The 14,471-nt window shown below is 52.0% G+C and overlaps 8 protein-coding genes across 8 annotated transcripts; 4 read left to right on the top strand and 4 right to left on the bottom strand.

Moving 5' to 3' along the window:
- Positions 1 to 453: 453 nt before the first annotated feature.
- CCMA1212_007736 (uncharacterized protein) lies at positions 454 to 1,891 on the top strand (the record flags this gene model as incomplete). Its single annotated transcript, XM_073704899.1, has 3 exons — positions 454 to 1,030; positions 1,084 to 1,305; positions 1,361 to 1,891. The coding sequence occupies exons 1-3, from the start codon at positions 467 to 469 to the stop codon at positions 1,889 to 1,891; spliced, it is 1,317 nt and encodes a 438-aa protein (XP_073556651.1). The 5' UTR covers positions 454 to 466.
- A 610-nt stretch (positions 1,892 to 2,501) lies between these two features.
- CCMA1212_007735 (uncharacterized protein) lies at positions 2,502 to 3,395 on the bottom strand (the record flags this gene model as incomplete). Its single annotated transcript, XM_073704898.1, has 2 exons — positions 2,502 to 3,040; positions 3,134 to 3,395. The coding sequence occupies 2 exons, from the start codon at positions 3,393 to 3,395 to the stop codon at positions 2,502 to 2,504; spliced, it is 801 nt and encodes a 266-aa protein (XP_073556652.1).
- Positions 3,396 to 4,414: 1,019 nt separating this feature from the next.
- Positions 4,415 to 6,815, top strand: CCMA1212_007734 (putative flavin-containing monooxygenase 1; the record flags this gene model as incomplete). Its single annotated transcript, XM_073704897.1, has 3 exons — positions 4,415 to 4,475; positions 4,536 to 5,266; positions 5,325 to 6,815. 3 exons carry the CDS (start codon positions 4,415 to 4,417, stop codon positions 6,813 to 6,815), a joined length of 2,283 nt encoding a protein of 760 aa, XP_073556653.1.
- Positions 6,816 to 6,911: 96 nt separating this feature from the next.
- On the bottom strand, positions 6,912 to 7,644 carry CCMA1212_007733 (uncharacterized protein; the record flags this gene model as incomplete). The annotated part of the gene is made up of 2 exons (XM_073704896.1): positions 6,912 to 7,074; positions 7,139 to 7,644. The coding sequence occupies 2 exons, from the start codon at positions 7,642 to 7,644 to the stop codon at positions 6,912 to 6,914; spliced, it is 669 nt and encodes a 222-aa protein (XP_073556646.1).
- Positions 7,645 to 8,389: 745 nt separating this feature from the next.
- CCMA1212_007732 (uncharacterized protein) lies at positions 8,390 to 9,184 on the top strand (the record flags this gene model as incomplete). The annotated part of the gene is made up of 1 exon (XM_073704895.1): positions 8,390 to 9,184. The coding sequence occupies one exon, from the start codon at positions 8,390 to 8,392 to the stop codon at positions 9,182 to 9,184; it is 795 nt and encodes a 264-aa protein (XP_073556647.1).
- A 517-nt stretch (positions 9,185 to 9,701) lies between these two features.
- CCMA1212_007731 (uncharacterized protein) lies at positions 9,702 to 10,380 on the bottom strand (the record flags this gene model as incomplete). The annotated part of the gene is made up of 2 exons (XM_073704894.1): positions 10,005 to 10,380; positions 9,702 to 9,918 (listed from the first exon to the last, which is right to left on the bottom strand). Exons 1-2 carry the CDS (start codon positions 10,358 to 10,360, stop codon positions 9,702 to 9,704), a joined length of 573 nt encoding a protein of 190 aa, XP_073556648.1. The 5' UTR covers positions 10,361 to 10,380.
- A 2,095-nt stretch (positions 10,381 to 12,475) lies between these two features.
- On the bottom strand, positions 12,476 to 12,742 carry CCMA1212_007730 (uncharacterized protein; the record flags this gene model as incomplete). The annotated part of the gene is made up of 1 exon (XM_073704893.1): positions 12,476 to 12,742. One exon carries the CDS (start codon positions 12,740 to 12,742, stop codon positions 12,476 to 12,478), a length of 267 nt encoding a protein of 88 aa, XP_073556649.1.
- Positions 12,743 to 13,962: 1,220 nt separating this feature from the next.
- Positions 13,963 to 14,151, top strand: CCMA1212_007729 (uncharacterized protein; the record flags this gene model as incomplete). The annotated part of the gene is made up of 1 exon (XM_073704892.1): positions 13,963 to 14,151. One exon carries the CDS (start codon positions 13,963 to 13,965, stop codon positions 14,149 to 14,151), a length of 189 nt encoding a protein of 62 aa, XP_073556467.1.
- Between the last annotated feature and the right edge of the window lie 320 nt (positions 14,152 to 14,471).

The raw sequence follows: 14,471 nt of genomic DNA, 5'->3' as shown, positions 1-14,471 counted from the left end.
AGACAGATGACACTGCAAGACGGCGATAGCTATTCTCGTGATAGAAAAGGATAATTCTGTCTGTATACGAGGCATCGATATACAGTTAATATTCTGCAAAGATTTCTGATGGTGAGGCTACCTAGTGATAGGAGCAGATCTGCTACAAGGAGACGCTGGACACGATTCCTCACTTGCAACTCGCCTGCACACCACCTGCCATTCCAGCTGGGCAGCTGTCATCCTGTGACTCCTTCCCTCTGAAAAGTTAGGGCTTCTATCACAACTGGTATGTTTTCCCCTGAGAAATCAGGCCATGTTTTCCCCAGCGAATGCCCATTTCACTCCCAAATTTGCCCTCGTTACCACTGCTTCTCTGCAACCGCATCTTACCAGTCACGCAGCTCTACCTGCATCAGCACCTAGAACCAAAAGCAGTCATCTTCGTTACATGCTATTCATGATCTAGAGCAGTCGATACTCGTCCATGATGCATCCTCCTGCCAACGACACCAGCGGCTCGGAGCTGGAGCCGCGCCAGATCGAGGTCCTCATCACCATCGAGCGAACTGGCGCGGGCCTCTCGATGGTGGCAATCATCCTCACTCTGCTGACCTTTGCCATGTTCAAGAAGCTTCGGACCACTCCTAACATCTTTATCGTTCTGGCGTCTATCGCCAACGCCGGCGCCAGCATCGCGTCCATGATCGGCTACGATGGCCTCGATCAGGGCGAACGCTCCACTCTCTGCCAGGGACAAGGTTTCATCTTCGAATGGTACATCCTCAGCTTGAGCATCCCATTTTCGTCCCCCTCTGAGGAAGCAGAAGCTGACTTGCCGGGTTTCAGGTTCATGCAATCCGACCCTTGGTGGTCGTTTGCCATGGCATTCAATGTCTACCTCGTCTTCTTCCACAACGCCAACCCTGCCAGTTTCCGAAAGCGCATCTGGATCTACTGCCTCGTCTGTTTTGGTGGTCCCCTTGTGCCTGCCATCGTCCTGGTCTCGATCCGAGACGATGCAAAGGGTCCCGTATTCGGGAACGCCTCGGTGCGACTCACACTCCCAAATCATGAGCGCTCGACATACTAACAACTTGCCAGCTTTGGTGCTGGGTTGACGCGAACTGGAGCCTGGTTCGCCTCTATGCGTACTACATCCCCATCTGGATCTGCATTTTTGGATCCATTATCATCTACGTCGCCGTAGGATATCGGGTGTTCCACCATCGAAACCGTCTCCGCAAGTTTGCACTTCCCCTCCAGACCAGAAACAAACGGGCCAACTCTGGTGCAGCCAGTGATGCCGGTGATTCTGCCGTCGAGGTAAGCTCGTGGCCAAGTCTTGTGGACATTTGCAACATGCTGACTGATTACGCAGAGCCTCACCCGGAGACATGATTTTTATGGCACTGCGACCACCGAAGTCCAGGTCACTTCCGGCACTCCTGAGAACGATGATGAGTTGGCTCTTCCCATGACGCCACCTCCTATGTATTCGCAGAGCCCCTATTCGCACAATCCCACCGCCGGGGCTTACGGCCAATCGTGGGCAACAACCCAAGCAGGACCTTATTACGCCGCGGATCCGGAGAGACTGCCTCAGCCTCCTCGTGCAACCGCTTCTACTAAGCAATTCAACATGATATCTGCCGTCGTTTCGTGGCTGAAGAATATCAAGTCGAGTGCTTCCTCGAAGTTGAAGCGACTGGATCCCGTCAAGATGGCCTACCTCCGTACCAGCTTCATCTTTGGCTTTGCCATTCTGATCACCTGGATCCCAAGCTCCGTCAACCGGCTCTACAGCCTCACATCTCAAGGCCGCGTCAACTTCCAGCTCAGCGTTGCCAGTGGGTGTGTGTTGCCGCTGCAGGGAGTCTGGAATGCCCTCATTTACTTCACCACGAGCTAGAGCACCGTCCGTGAAGAGCTGAAGGCCATCAAAGACAGAGTCTGGCCCATCTGGCCTCTCCGACGCCGCGGCTACCGCAACACCGTCCGCATGGACGGCACATTGGACACCGGAAGCTTCAGAGGCCGCAACCCCGTTTGCATGGACGGAACTGCGGACACCGAAAGCTTCCGGGAGCGCCATACGCTTGAGTTGCCCTCACTGGCACGACTTAAGCCTTCGCGAGCCGACGATAGCGGCGACCTCGAGCTTTCGGACCCCTTCCACGGAAGACGTTCCGTCTAGCCTGGGGCCAAGGGTTCGCGGCTGCTGAAGATGTTCCTTTCAAACGGTGAGCTATCGAGAGAACTTTCTTCCAGAGGCTGAAGCAAGGGTGGTGTACATGTGTCGATGGATCTATCACATCTCCTCGGTATTGAAATGGCATGGATGCATATTTTGATGAGATGAAATTACCCCTCCACTCAATCTTACAAAGCTTGACAGCTTCATGATAGGTACTGCAACCAGCAGTTAGGTATGTAGTCATGCGCACTTAATACGAATACGGTTATGGGTTTCTGTTTCTCTGGGAGCTTCCAAGCTCTTACTGTATTCTTGCTGCTCGTAGCTATGCGTATTTGGCATAAACGTCTTCGCCCTCAGCGGCGTCGACACCCTCACGAACCACAGCATTAACAGCTTCGTTGATGTCGTCGTCGCCCTGTAGCAAGTCTAACCAGCCGGTCTTGACTCCCTCTGCGGCGAGGAGCGCATCGGCAACGTGCGCTACCGTCTCCCTGGAGACGCTTCCCTTGACATTCTTCGTCTTGCCCAGCGTCACGTTTCCCTTTGGCTCGTCCGTCAACATGCCGGGCCGGAGGTCGATGCCCACGAGGGTTGGGCTCTGCTTGGCGACCTCATAGAAAACCTCATCGGCGGCGAGCTTGGCTTGGTAGTACGTGGCCAGTGGGCCGAGGTTGATGGATTTGTGGTAGTCTTCCCACTCGGCGGCGGACCACCAGGGGGCTGCCTTGCGGCGGGAGCCGGTGTAGGAGACGAGGAGGAAGCGGGTGATGGAGGGTTTAGAGGCGGCCGCGTTGATGAAGTGGATTGCGGCGTCACGGTCGATGCGGAAAGTTCCTTCAGTTCCGTATTTGCCGCCGGCGCCTACGACGATACTTCTGCGTCAGATATTCCGGATAATCAAAGGAAGGGAAAAAATGGAGACAGGGGGGGTGTTGTGGTGTTTGTTATGCCTACCGGCACTCCATGCGACGTAGTCCGGGTTGACCTCGTCGAGGATGCGGGCCGCCTTATCCTGGCTGTCGACGTCGGCGATGCTGCGGACGAGGACGCTGAGGCGGCCGGGGAGTCCGGCGCCGAGCTTCTCGACGTCGGGGGCCTGTTCCTGTTTGCGGATGACGCTGGTGACGGCCCAGGAGCGCTTGAGGAGGAGAGGGGTGAGGAACCGGGCGACTTTGCCGTGGCCGCCGAGGATGAGGACGTGGTGGGGTGAGGACATTGTGATGAGATACCTATTTGTTGGGTTTTACTCTTATTGAAGGGCGGTGATGAATTACGGGAAGACGCAGGAATCAATGGGAGTGATTTGATTGATTTGTGAATGGACTACAGGAGCTGGATGTTGAAGAGTTTCTACGGGAGGCTGTCGAGGGTGTCTGCAGGTGTTATTAGTACAGCGGATGGGACAGCTCGGAGAGCTTCAGGGAGCTGTTTGAATGGGATCACGCAAGGGAGGGGAATGACGACACATGGAGGGGGGCGGGGGTATGACGAGGGACGGGGATTTGTTATAGAAGGTAGTAGAGCCGGAAGCTGTGGAAAAGGTGATGGAAGGATCTGGCATTTGACGGAGAAAAAAGGTTGATTGTTGAACTGCCGAGGTGGGAAATAACGGGAGTTAATCCTGCCAGGTTGAGGTGAGTTTGATTAATAACGGCTTGTTGGTGGTAGCTTGCTTGTATTACCTCGGTTGAAATATGAAATGCTGAGCCCTTACGAGGTTGGAGATGATGGCTGAGTTTCATTCAACTGCATGAGACCTGTATTCAAATGCAGCATCAATGCTATCAAAGTGTTACAAGAGGTGGCACCCAGAGATCCTCGTTATGACGACAACACGGGAGCTGGTTTGTATGGATATTCGGGGGCAAAGCCTCTTGGTTACTGAAGCCTCGTCTGGCCGTGGTAGCACTTTGAGCCCAGCTCTGTCTTATGTCAGCAAGCCGCCTCTGATCTCAGCGGCATTCTGACAAGGGGGAGCAGCTCTAATCGGCGCCATCCCGCGTTTGAAGCTTGTTTTCGTCTTGGCTGTGTGACGAGGCTTCGTCTCATCTCACGGCATCAGCCGCTGTCTGCTGCTGCCCTCGACGGTATAAACAGCCTTGTTTCACTCTCTCGTTATCTGTCTCTCTTTTGGTTGGGCAAATTAATCGGCCTCTCAAATCCTGTGGTCAGGGCTTCATCAAGGCTTCAGCTGCCCCTCTTTCAACTCACCCTAAATTTCATCTCGGTCTTTACATGAGCATCAGCTTCTACAAGTGCCTCACTCGCAGCATGTCCAAGTCTGTTTGCATCGTCGGTTAGTCACATGCTACTCAGCGTACCCTCAAGTCGCTACACGCATTCTCACAGCTTCCAGGCGCCGGACCCTCTGGTCTTGTTGCGGCCAAGACGCTCCTCCACAACGCACCGAAAGGGCACTTCAAAGTCAGCATCTTCGACAGTCAGGCGGCCATCGGAGGGCTCTGGCCGACCGCAAAGTCCGATTCAGGGCGTCTCGTGCATCCGTTGATGGTTGCGAACCAGAGCAGACACACAGTTCAGTTCAGCGACTTGGCCTGGGAGGATGACGCGCCACAGTTTCCGCGTGCGTGGCAGATCGGCCAGTATCTGGAGCGGTACCGCAGCAGATATCTCGATGGCAATCCTGACTTTGAACTCCAGCTGAAGAGTCGAGTGGCCAGAGCGGAGAAGAGGAAGGATGGCACGGAAGGCTGGAAGATACATATTCAGAAGGGAGATGGCGAAGAGACGCGGGATTTTGACTACCTGGTCGTCACCTCTGGGTACTTTGGCAAACCCATCATTCCCGAATGCTTCAAGAACGCAAAGACTTCGGTTCCCATCATTCACAGCAGTCAGTACCGAGACTTGAAGGGACTCTTGGGAGAGGGCAGGCCAAAGGGAGGCAAGATTCTCATCGTGGGAGGCCAAATGTCAGGCGTGGAGATTGCGGGCACGATTGCAAGCCATCTTTCGTCTGCCATCAATTCCCCAGAGGAATCGGAGATTGCTGGGATTGACAAGTACTCGATCTACAACGCGATACAGCGGCCTATATGGGTGTTTCCTCTCTTCACTACCCCGGAGGTGAGACGATGATCCAATACTTATGTACCCTGTCCGTTGAGATGCTGACACCGCCTAGCCCACGTTTGCAGCGCCTCCCTTTGCTCCCTTGGACTTGGGCTCCTACAACCTCAACATTCGGCCCAGGCCACTGGAAAACACGCAGGGCCATATCAGCGAAGAGCACGCCAACATGGTGCACACCATCTTTGAATCATCACTCGGGGACCAGGAACAGTTCTCTCCGCTGCTCATGCCGAACGAACAGGAGAGAAACGAGCCAGCATATCTAGCTGTCAGCGATTGGTACATGGACTTTGTGAGATCCGGCATGATTACCCTGTCCTCGGGCAAAGTCATCTCCCTGGAAGATGACCTTGCCACTCTAGACGACCATGGCGCCCAGATTGACGACATTGCTGCTGTGGTGCTTGCCACTGGCTACGATCCATCGCCCTGCGTGGATTTCCTGCCAGAGGGGATTCTCGCTACGCTTCAACACTCTCCGCGGCATTGCAATCAAGCGCTTGCCTTGGCCTTCCACGGCACCCATCATCCCGAGGTCCCGAATCTCGGATTTGTAGGCTTCTACCGATCACCATACTGGGGAGTCATGCAGATGCACGCACGATTCCTTGCTGATCTTTGGAGTGGTCAAACCGGCGAGAGGCTGGAAGCGCTGCAGCGGAAGCTTCAAGCTGACGACTCCATCAGCCGAACGATCAAACAGCGAGACGACCCTAGGCTTTCGCAGTTCCCCATGGGCGACTACATGTACCTGATGCAGGAGTTCTCCGAAGCGCTGTCCATACCGATGCGCGAATCCATCATGCCCAAGACGCCGACAACCTCCCGAAACAACCTCCCTCTCGACCCGCTTACGCCTTCTCGATATCCCTCTCCCAGCGATAGCCCCGAAGCAAAGAACGAAGCCGAGAAGTCTTTGAAGCAGGTCCGAGATGTTACTGTCGAGTGTCTCACGACGCCCCGGTTCGTGGCACGAGGTGTTTTCAGAAGCCTTCTTGGAACATGGCGGCTCGAACGAGATCTCACCAGCCGCCTCCCCTCCCATCCCAGCGGGAAGTTTGTTGGTACCGCTCAGTTTCTGCTCCGCGATCGAACTTCAGAAGGCCTCCAGTGCGCATCTGATCCCAACAGCGTCGATACCCATGATGACGATGGTGGCGGAGAGGATCTGGAATACCTGTACATTGAGGACGGCGAGTTCCAAACAAGTACTGGATTTGGCTTCAAGGCGACCCGACGGTACATCTGGCGCTATGACTCCAAGAAAGATATCATCAGCGTATGGTTCGCTAAGCCGGACGACCAAAAACGGGCAGATTATCTCTTTCACGAAATCGAGTTTGAGGCGCCGCCATCGGATCACAAGCAACGCGAGAAGGAAGGCTGGAAGGCCAAGGCTGGCCATCTTTGCATCGACGACTACTACAACGTCAAGTATGACTTTTCTTTCAAGGCTGTGAATCTGGCGACTTGGAGTATAGAGTATACTGTCAACGGACCGAAGAAGGATTATACCATTCATGGCACCTATGAGCGGATATAAGAGCTACGCTTTGCTGCTACGGCAGGATATACAGAATACGAGCCTTGTGACAAACGAACGTTTACTCCATCGCTCACAGCCAGTTACAGTCATAGTTCATAAGACAGAGAGCAAGTTCAACATCAAAGTTAACTCCTTCATAGCATGATCAGCACTTTTCAGGGCCCGAGATCCTTCATAGATGTGTGTTCCAACTTGTTTATATTTCGCAAAAGAGCACAAATACTTGTCCAGAAATTGAAGACGGCCTCTACTCGTTCTGCAGCGTCTGAGAATTAGCTCCATGGAGGACTTGTCGAGTGCGTCTCCGAGGATGAACTCACCTCACGGCGGCATCCCCCAGCTTCATCGTTATACAGAGCCTCTCCATAAACAGCGACGATCCAGGGCGCATGTTACCATATGTTGAGCAATGCTTTGTAAATCGATTCCGCAGGTCCCACCACATGAGGTCGTCTTTCTTATAAGCGTCATAGGCGGCACGCAGTCTCGGAGGCCATGGGATTCGCCACTTGCGTCTGTATGTGAGTTCACTTAGAGCTGCGTGCCGGGACTGAAGGTCTGAAAGGAGGCATTGGAGGTCTAGGATGTTTGTGTGAAAGATACGCGCTTTGTTTACTGCGTGGAGAACGAGATCCTTTGTTGACTGGGTCAAGGCACTTGGCGATGTTTGTGCAATGAGTCCGTCATCGTCATCATCTGTGGGGAGAAAGTCTAGATGAATGTGGAGTTTCGTCTTTGAATGTGATGACGAGGCATGTACTGAAAGGGAGGCAAATACGGATGCGTTTCGGATGGGTGTCCATGCGGGATGGGCCTGAGATGACATTGTGAGCGAGATGGGATTTGTTTATGGGAGATGGTGATAGATTGGATGAGATCTTGGGAGATGGGGCGGACTCACGGATTTAGTATTGCTCAAAGGGTTGTTGAAAGGATTATTGAATTGATGAGTGAACAGGTAACTTTGTGTTTTGAGTAAGTGTTTGTTGAAGTTGAACAGGTTGAGCGTTTGATGGGTTGAAGGTGTGAAGATGTTGTTCAAGATGTGTTCAGTCGGTCTGTAGATGGACCAACCTCACATTTATATATGTTCCATAACCTTGTTGTGTAGCTTGTTGAACGAAGGATCTCAACGACCTTGTTGAGAACCTTGATTTTATGCTTCGCGGCTTGTGTCCGTGACGCTTCGCAGCATTTGCTGTGAGCAACCTAGTCGTTTAACCCGGACACTTTTCTGAACCAGCATTTTCGAACCTATCAAGCTTTTTTTTTTTTTTTTTTTTCTAAATCTAATCTTCATGTTGTGTTCCAATGGGTCCTCGGCGTGCTGTTTGCAGTGGAAGATGCCAGGTTGGTCAATCATGGCGTCCTTTGTTCTTTTGAGCGTGTTCGCAGCATGAAACATCAACCCCATCGTCCACTTACACAAAGGAAACGCCGCTCCTAGTGAATATCCTGACCAACAAAAAAGTCGCCGTAGAGTCTGAGCCTTGTGACTATAAAAGGAAGAACCTGTGAAGAATGTTTACGTCTCTCCTACCATATGCTGCAAAAGCTTTCTGCTGAACGCCATGGCCTTGACGATAGACTCCGACGCTTCTCTTCATGTACACCTCCTGGAAGTACTCCAAAACGCCACCCAAGCATCATTCACATCGTCAAACATCTTGGCCATACCTCACCTCGAAAGCAAGACTGAACGAGAATGTATTCTCATACGAAAACGGATTCTCTCTTACCTTGACATTGGTGATTTGAACCGCGCAGTCCATGCCTCGCCCCTGTTACTACAGGCTTTCCGGCCCAGGCGCAAACAGCTGCTGCTCTGCGCCCTTTTCAACACGCTTGGTACGACAGTTTTGGAGGCTTTTGCTGTTTACCGGACAACCAGCCTCGAATCTCAGGCTTCGTGCGATGAGGAAAAGGTTGTCTCATTCTTGCAAGCTCTGGAACAACATAGGCGAAGGCCAAGTTTAACGTTTGAGTTATGCACGTTCTTCTCGGAGGACGACCTTGTCCAGATGGCGACTTTTCACAACAAGGTTGTTCGGCCACATGTACAGCACCTCATGTCTCTCGAAACGGACTCTTCCAATGCGGGTGAGCCTTTTCCTGACGAGAGAGCCGCTCTCGTCCGGCTCTCGTTCTATCGCAAGATACTTCACGACGCCCTAGGGTTACTGCAAGGGCAGTCCACAGACTTGCCTTCAGTAGTCGCGGGCTGCGGTGCCTTGGGCGGCGATTTGGGCACTGGAATATCACCGAATCAAGCGCTTCCTCAACAGCTAAGACATATGTCGGATGACGCCTCCCCAATGACGTTGATTACCAGCAGAGCTATAGGAAGGTCTAGAAATATGTTGTGACTGGGGCCTTGCCTTTATGCAGCAGAGCGTCTGCTCCACTGGGACTGATGATTGCGGGATCAGAGAACTTCTTGTTAGATAAGGTGCGAGGGGAGTGGACAGTCGGAGGATGTATGGGGGTTACTTGCTCGATACCATTGTGCGGTCCCAAATGCAAAAAGATTGTCAGGGTGACCTATTTCGATGCTGACCTCGTCCCCCAGGAAGTAGAACTAAATACGGTTACTCTTCATCGGCAGCGTTAACGGTTTACGCCAGCAATAATGTGAGAAAAGACTTCGATGCTTCAATTATGGCCCAGCGTAGATATCTGCAGCTTCCTGCAGTCTAGATATATTCTGTCGAGGTGTGTGTATCGACCACCACCATTTAGCGGTACTACCACAATAAGAGTGAGCTTCAAGTTCTCTTCCAACAATGTAGGATAATCTATGGTACAATCGTGATATTAAACATTACATATAGTCATATCTCATTAATACCAGCGACCCAGAACCGTCTCAAGCAGCAGCAGCAGCTATCCCATCGAGAACGTGTAGATCCAGCTACACAAAAGCACCAGCACAGCCAAAAGCAGCCAACGCAGCTCAATCGTGAGTTTCGTCCCCAGCCATCTCTGCCACGCCTTTACGCCCCGTCGACGATTCGGACAAGTCGCAGTGCCGTAGATGATGCAGCCCAATCCGGGCCGCGATTCGCATTCAATGTGTTCTCTCCGGCGCTTCATCAGTAGCCTGCTCCGATCCACATCAGCACTCGTCTATTTACATGCATCACGGCAATGATCCGATGTCAATATGAAAGGGTATGTTCAACTTACGCGACACTGCCTCTGCAAAAGCGCAAATCCGTGCCCAGTTCGCAGTGCGTGTTATTCGGACACTCGAGGTGCAGGCGCCGGCGCTCCACCAGCCATTCCACCTTGAGATCGATGCCCGTGTCGACGAAGCTGTGGAAGTACCGGTTTGTGTATTTCAGGGAGAGAGCATCGGGGTACATGAGTAGGTTTGCGATTTGCAGATGGATTTCTGTTGGGAGAGCGAGGAAGGAAGCTCGCGGCTCGTGTTTGTTTGCTGGTTCTTGTTCCGTTTGCGGGATGCCGCGGTTGGGATGGGGGTGGTGTTTTGAGGGGGCTGCGGAAGAGGCGGGGGATGGAGAGGCAGGGCTCTTGGCCATCCTGGTTGATATTGCTTGTTCTATGAAGAAGGAGGATAATAAGATGGACGTTTATCAGACGATATACGAGAGGATGAATGTTGTTTACTTCGCGATGGCTGCATGTCCGTACATGTACCTGTTTATACCTGAACTAAATGGCTGCCTCCGTCAGTAGAGAGTGCCTGGTCTAAGCCAAGCCACGAAACTCAAGGCCCCGGACACGTCCATTGGACATCCGACAACAGCACTTCGTACCTGGCGATCTCCAAGTCCTTCCAGGGGCCCCCCCCAAATACGAGCCCCCCTCAGGTGACAGAAAGCGCCCCCGAAACAACGACCACGCTGATCCGTCTACGCGTATGCAGGACACACACGAAACGCATCAAACAAGGCAGCACTATTTTCTGCTCTTCAATGTCCCAGGGGATTTGATCCGTTTGGGTGGCTGAGATGCCGCCTGTGGACTTTTATTGGACGCTTTGGTGCATTTGACAGCTGAGACCTGGGCTGCTTTGGTCCACCTGGTAGCCGCTAGGACAAGGCAGCGATCGAATGTCCTTTACGGGTGCCTGATGGATCCCTGCATTATGGCTGTGAGATGCCGTCAGAGGTGATTCGATCATCGGATTCTTACATGGTTTCAATCTGTGGAGGGTGACAACGGGGCTTATGCTTGGAAGTTGGCAATGGCATCTCTTGGATCAGGTGCAGCGGGTTTGATCGTCCATACTGGATACATGTAGGAAGTGACCAAATCATTCAGTAACATGAAGAGTAAAAATTAGATGGGAGGTGCATTTGCGTTTTGAGAGCACTTACACATCCCGCCAACTGCGGCTGAGTACCAACGCCACCACGGCGGGACAAGCCGTTCGCCATGCTACTTTTGCAGTAATACGGAGTAATAATTTATGTAAGGGGAGGATGATGGCAATCAGGACAAGATGCCAAAAAAAAGCAAATCTCAAACCCCCGACAGCCATCACCAGTTTAGACCATCTCGTGTTCACCTCCGCAGTTTCGGCTACCAAGGCTTACGAGAAAACCAAAGCTCTCCCCCCATTTCCCCTTGCACATTCGACGGGCTGCCATCTTGCTGCCACGTCTTGCTCTTCCAGCCGCAATTGTCGTGCTTTGGCTTTTCTTCCCAGCTGCGTTCTTGCATTGTGTCGTTGAGAAAGATGCGACAGCACAGTCTGCTGCGTGAATGGAGTAGAGAGACTGGCCATCTCACGCACATAAGTCGCATCCCTTCCTTCATCGTCTCCCCCACCAATATACATGCGCGACTTCAAATCATCCCACTTCTGAACCATCCAGTCACGAATCTCATCGTCCTTATACCCATGGACTGCATGCGAGGGTCAGCACGAAGACGGTGACGGGGACACCCTTGGCCCAGAAAAGTCACTGGCTCTCCTCCATGTCTCTCACATCGGCCATGTTCATACCCAAGAAGCTCGAAAACAAACAACAAAGGCAGGGAGAATATCGTCACAATGGTAAACACGCAGATGGCATTTCTGCAATCTTCACTCTGCAGTGTCGAGACAATGACCAAGACGTCAAGACCATCCTCCTTGCTGCTTGAATGAGCTGACATCACTTTGGGTTTACGATATCCAGAGAAGTTGAGCTCTCTGGGAGTCGCCAGTGTTGCATTGCTTGGTGTCTTAATTGCGAGTAAAGTAGCTGCTAGGGGTGAGCCATGAACGGGAGACCCCGATAGAGCGCTTCTCTCTCTCTTTTGCTCGACTCGTTGATAGGCTCACAGACCTGCTTATGCTTGCTCGCGCTGGTCATCGCCCTCGAGGATCTTCTGCTTGTTGGCTCGCGAGTGCCCGACCCCTTTCTGGATCGTGAAGTCATTTGAGGGGACCCTTCAGTGTATCGACGCTTCGCGGAGAGGCTCTGTGTACCGAAGCGTCTAAGCTCTAGCAGTCTGACAGACTTGTCCACATTGTTGGCTTTTCTGGTGAGCCGAAACCCTAAACGTGCGGCTGTCGTGACTTGGCGATGTTGGCCCACCTCTCGGATTGGCTAGGCATAACTCACGTCGAGGACGTCGCACTCAGCTACAGCGGTAGCAGTACTGAGATATATAAACTGGCAAAGTGTAGGTTTGTTCATCATTTAGAAGATCGAAGCCTCCAAGTCGTTCATAGGCTGCTGGTTCACAAGAAAGTTGATGCATTTCTGCGGAGTCGAGAATCGAACCACGCCACATATGGCGTGTTTGCCTAGGTTCAACATCACCAGAGCCTGGCGAGGCTGAAATATGGCGAATCCCGTTGGCCCGGACTTGATGCTCGTCGAAGACAGAAACTCCTTCATATCCACCTCAGGACTGCCCTTTCTCTCCATAAGGCTCTGATGCTTCGAAATGTCGGGCCTTGACATCCTTGGTGGCTTGGCTGCTCCTTCTTTTCCATGTCAAAAGTTGTCTTCAAGACCTTCAGATTGGTCAATTCTCTGTTGATCAGGTTCAAGATGCCCCGAGAACAAATATAGCAGCGAATCAGACGCCTCGAAACACTCGATGCCCGTGCGGAACAGATATAAAAACCGCAGACTTTACGATCTGAGGACATTGACAACGTATTGTCGCTGTCAAAGTCATGTGCAATCACGGCACCAGCCGCTGCCCGAAGCCTCGTTTCAAAGGCATGGATCAATTGCAGTGAGGACCTCAAGGGCTATATGCAGTCTGAAACAGGAAGACCGTATCCTGAGAAATATTCGACCAGCTTGATTGAGAGTACAACTCACTTAACGCTTACATGAATTCGCAGGTAAATAAGTGTCCGTGGTAGTTAGAACTTTGACTCTGACGCATGTGATCAGACGCATGTTGGCAATGGCGGAGGAATTACAGGCCGGCGTCAAGCTCATTCAGAAAAGAAAAAAAAAAAAAGATCACGACAATGGCACAGACAGCTGATCCCACTCCCGACTCTTTGCGCAACACTGATCACATTCCATCAAGGGGGAGTTGGTGCCTAGTACATGCGGCTGGGTCGCTCAAAGGAGGGAGTTTCTCGGCGGACTGCTCTGGGTATCCGACGGCCCTGGTCTGGACAAAATAATGCTATAGGTTTGAACGAAACGGCTTATTGACACGTGGCATGGCCATCATTTCGTAGCCTAGAGGGTTGAGAACGACCTTTGAAGCCACCAGATAACTGCAATGGGACTCAATTGTCCTTCGCTATTTGAGCAGGCAAAATCGGGGCAATGAAGTTCTTCTGGGAGCACTGCAGGTAATTCGATAGATGAGCAAGAAATAAGACTGCTATTACTTGCAAATATCTGAGCAAAAAGGGGCGCTTGGTCTATCAAGCGGGCGCCAATCACCCATTACTGTGGCGGCGCACTTACCTCTCTATAACGAGATAATGATTCTATCCTGGTGAGGGCGATCCGAGTAGAGAACAGATATCGAGATGCTGCTTTATGAACCTAGGTGGCAATGGGATCGAGATCTATACTCTTCCCTACGGAGGTTAAAGAAGGATGCTCTTCTACCAACGAGCCCCTGCTTTTGGTTTGTCACGCAGTCCCATGTTTGACAAGACAACAGACCTGAATCAACTAAACCAGCCCCCAGCCATTCCTATCACATGGAGATGAAATTCTTCAACATCGCTTTCGCTGCGGTCCTTCTGTCCGGCGCCGCGATGGCTGGCCCAGCCGCGTATGCTACGTGTCAGGCGGCGTGTGCAGTATCTCTCGCTGCACCTGGTGGTGCTGCACTCTATGCGGCCTGCCAGTCAGCTTGCGCTGCCCTACTGGCTGCGCCCTGTCCCTAAATGAGAATTGCGCCTGGTCGGTAAGTTCGTCCTAGAATGACATCGCATATTTATGCTTAATGGAGTCACAGGAGGTAGTTCATTCAGATGGAGTCACAGGAGGTAGTTCTGAATGAGCAGTAACACCGTAGCAGGGTGTCAAAGGGTATGACCAAAATGTACGACCTAATTCTTCCTTAATAGCCAAGATTAAATGAATCTCTATTGTGCTCTAAGATTCCTATACGAAACATCAATTGCAGAAAGCCGTTGTAACTCAACTCTCCCATTTCTATCCAGACGTGTTGCCCATGAGAGTATAAAGCCACGGCATCTCGGAG

The sequence above is a fragment of the Trichoderma ghanense genome, assembly GCF_004382785.1.
Source record: "Trichoderma ghanense strain CCMA-1212 chromosome Unknown scaffold_10, whole genome shotgun sequence".
In the NCBI taxonomy this organism is placed as follows: Eukaryota; Fungi; Ascomycota; class Sordariomycetes; order Hypocreales; family Hypocreaceae; genus Trichoderma; species Trichoderma ghanense.
Note: the sequence above shows the minus strand (reverse complement) of the source record. Positions and strands in the feature narration are given on the sequence as shown.